At 42.6% G+C, this 3,661-nt stretch overlaps 1 protein-coding gene across 1 annotated transcript; it reads left to right on the top strand.

Moving 5' to 3' along the window:
- Positions 1 to 1,637: 1,637 nt before the first annotated feature.
- LOC115300227 (olfactory receptor 2A12-like) lies at positions 1,638 to 2,585 on the top strand. The gene has a single exon (XM_029949879.1). The coding sequence runs from the start codon at positions 1,638 to 1,640 to the stop codon at positions 2,583 to 2,585; it is 948 nt and encodes a 315-aa protein (XP_029805739.1).
- The last annotated feature ends 1,076 nt before the right edge of the window (positions 2,586 to 3,661 follow it).

Raw genomic sequence — 3,661 nt, 5'->3', positions numbered from 1 at the left:
CTTCCCACTCAGCTGCCCATTACCTAAATCCCTACCTTTTGTGGAGCACAGCCAATAGACTAGGTATATACAACCCCCACTGTGGAGGAGGGATTACAGATGAAGAATATGGGGCTCTGGAGGCTAAGAGACTTAGTGGCAGGTAAAGAACCTATAAGACTCAGGTTTGTGGACACTGAGTCTACTTATGCTCCATGCACTCTCCTCTGCTCTGGTGTCATATCTCCAACTCCCAGAAGGAATCTCTTGCCAACACAATCCTGTTCAGTTGACTTCCCAGTTCAGCCTTCCCCCTGGTGTTCATGGTATGGATGTGATCATGGGTCTCCAGGCTGGCATTCCTGTATCAAAGAATAGAAGAGCTGGAAGTTTCCTTTGGAGTGGGCAAACAACAGCCTCACTTAAAAAGGGTGCTGTTGGGGTGCCTGGGTGGCTCAGTCGGTTGAAATCCAACTCTTGATTTTGGCTCAGGTCATGATCCTAGGGTTCTGGGATTGAGCCCCACCTCAGTATACCCACACCGAGTATGGAGTCTGCTTAATATTTTCTCTCATTCTCTCTCTCTCTCTCTCCCTCTCTCTCTCTCTCCTCCCCTCTTTCCCTAAAATAAAAATAAAAATAAAAATAAAAATAAAATAAAAATAAAAATAAATGTGGCTGTGAACATAGCAAACTTGAGACAGAGTTAGGACCAGCCCTTTGCTCTTCTGATTTCCAGACTCATTCCACTTATACTAACCCCTTTACTTGTCTAGTGTTTTATAATTAGCCAAATATCTTGATGTACAGAATCTTAGATGTTCCTTTGCATTACTCTGTACCACAGATGTTTCATCTCTAACAGGTGGGATGACTGAGGCCAATGAAAGTGAAGGGACTTGCCCAAGGTCACACAGCTGGGTAAGTGACAACCCTGGAACATTCATGAAGAGCTGAATTTAAAATGTGGTCATGGGGTAGTACTTGTAAGGATTTATCAGAAAATCCCACAGATATCCAAGCACAGGAAACAAAGGGAGAACTGGAGATAGCAAGTCATGAGTCAGAGCCATGCTGTCAGTGACTGTGGGCTTTGAGGTCTCTTCTCTGCTGCCCAGAATGTCTGCTCTTTATCATTTCTGCAAGATCTTCACTTTTCTTCTCTAGAGCAGTGGCCCTTCTGTATGTAACTTTGGCTACCACCATGCTAACTCTGGTTGTTAGTACCTCAGGCACACACAACCCACTGATATAGATTTCCAGTGTTGTCATTTTAGATTCTCAGCAGAGAATTGTCCTCCAGACTGGGGCAGGTGTACTCCCTTGATAGAATTCAGCAGTGGCCAGGGGTTGGCTGGGTCCCCCACTACAAGCATGGCCATCTAATGCCTTGCTGTCTTTGGTTAAGGATAGTTTCTATGGGTGGGCAGTAAGGCATCTTATATCCTATTACAGGTATGAATCCAGATCTCCTGACTTATTTCCCAGTGCCAGAGCTGCCCATCTTTCTTTCACTTTGTATCCAACTCAACAAAAGTTTGATGAAACTGTGCAAGGTGCTATGTGTGTATGACTCAGCTTCTGTCAACTCTGTCCTTCTTCCCCCAAGGCCAAGGACAGAACAGGGAAGTCCTTGTTTCCTTAATAGATAGATCACTATGCAGAGCCTTGGCAAGGAGAATCACAGCTTTGTGTCTGAGTTCATCCTCCTTGGTTTCTCCAGTGACTCACAAGTCAGAATAGCCCTGTTCTCTTTCTTCCTTCTCCTCTACCTCATCATTCTTCTAGGCAATGGACTTATCATCACCCTGATCTACCTGGACTCACACCTCCACACGCCCATGTACTTCTTTCTCAGCATCCTATCCTTGGTGGACATGAGCTATGTCACTACCACCATGCCCCAGATGTTGGTTAATATGGTGTGTCCAAAGAAAACCATCTCCTGGGGAGCTTGTGCAGCCCAAATGTTCATCTTCTTGGTCCTGGGCATTGCTGAATGTGTACTGTATGCCATTATGGCTTATGACAGGTATGTGGCCATTTGTTTCCCCCTCCACTATCCCCTACTCATGGGCCGCCCCATCTGTATCAAGATGGTCACAGGCTGTTGGGCCATTAGCATAGCTGGGGCCCTGATCTACACTGTCTTCACCATGCGTCTGCCTTATTGTGGCCCCTACAAGATAAACCACTTCTTCTGTGAGGTCCCTGCCATCCTAAAGTTGGCCTGTGCAGACACATCCTTCAATGACCGCTTGGACTTCATCTTGGGTTTCATTCTGCTCTTGGTACCATTCTCCCTCATCCTGGTCTCTTATGTCTACATCTTTGCATCCATCTTAAGAATCCACTCATTCCAGGGGAGGCTCAAGTCTTTCTCCACATGTGCATCCCACATCACTGTGGTCATCATGTTCTATGGGCCAGCCATGATAATGTACATGAGGCCTGGCTCCTGGTATGACCCAAAGAGGGACAAGAAACTAGCCCTGTTCTACAATGTTGTCTCTGCCTTCCTCAACCCCATCATCTACAGCCTCCGGAACAAAGATGTAAAGGGGGCCTTTCTGAATATATTTGGTAACAGAAGGGCAGCTCAGTGACCTAGGATGTTTCAGAGTTGTCCAGAGTCATGGATAGCAATGACTATATCATGGTTCAAGGCCATTGCTTTGTTGCTTTTCCTGGGTTCTCTCCTCACCTCTGGAAGTTTCTGTCAGTTCAATCAAATCACAGTCAAATGTTTAACATGCACACATGCTTTTCTATAGTGTAGAGAATTTGAGGTAAAAATCACGTAAAGAGTAGACAGATCATACAAAAGCACAGTCTTGCATTACTGTCTGACACGCACTTGCAAGTAATAATTAGCATTGTTTTTGCCCTAAGAGCTATAAATTCCAAGCTAGAACTATTTTAGACACATCTTTGTAACAATGTGGCTAATAATTGATTTGACCTGGACTCAGCTTCTGATACAAACTCTTACCTGATTTTACTATTTAAATCTCACTTTTAGTTTGAGAAAATAAATACTATATATATTTCATAAAAGAAAAACATTTGTGTATATGTATCTCTATATATCTGTACACATATCGACCTTTATATAGACAGAAAGGGAGGGAAAGAGGCAGAGACTCACAAAGAGAAATAATAGAAATAAAATAACAAAGATCTCATTTTTCCATATCCCAAATAAACAATTGTTGGGGTGCCTGGGAGGCTCAGTAAGTTAAGCATCTGACTCTTGGTTTTGTCTCAGGTCATGATCTCATGGTTTGCAGCATCAAGTCCTGTGTCAGGCTCAGTGCTGAGTGTGGAGCCTGCTTGGGATTCTCTCTCTCCCTCTCTCTCTCTCTCAAAATAAATAAACTTTAAAATTTAAAAAATATTTAGAAATAAATGCTTGTTGATATTTTGCCATATTTAGTCAGAGCCTTTTTTTAAAAAAGGATTAAATAATTACAAATAAAGTTAAAGTGCCCTTTGAATATTCTCAGCTCCTCTGAATCAACCACTATCATTAAACTGAAGTCTACTCCATGGAGTTTTAAACTTTTGCTTACAGGCAGTTGCATCCATAAGAAGCATATACAATTGTTCTTGCATGAATTTGAAAATTTATAATGGTAACATGGTATCTGTATTATTCTAAAAACACTATAATTCAACATCC

Source organism: Suricata suricatta, chromosome 8 (genome assembly GCF_006229205.1).
Source record: "Suricata suricatta isolate VVHF042 chromosome 8, meerkat_22Aug2017_6uvM2_HiC, whole genome shotgun sequence".
Taxonomy (NCBI): domain Eukaryota; kingdom Metazoa; phylum Chordata; class Mammalia; order Carnivora; family Herpestidae; genus Suricata; species Suricata suricatta.
This window is presented reverse-complemented; position numbering and strand designations above follow the sequence as displayed.

Coding starts and splice junctions, on each gene's coding strand:
- LOC115300227 (XM_029949879.1), top strand. CDS start 1,638: ATGCAGAGCCTTGGCAAGGAGAATCACAGCTTTGTGTCTGAGTTCATC.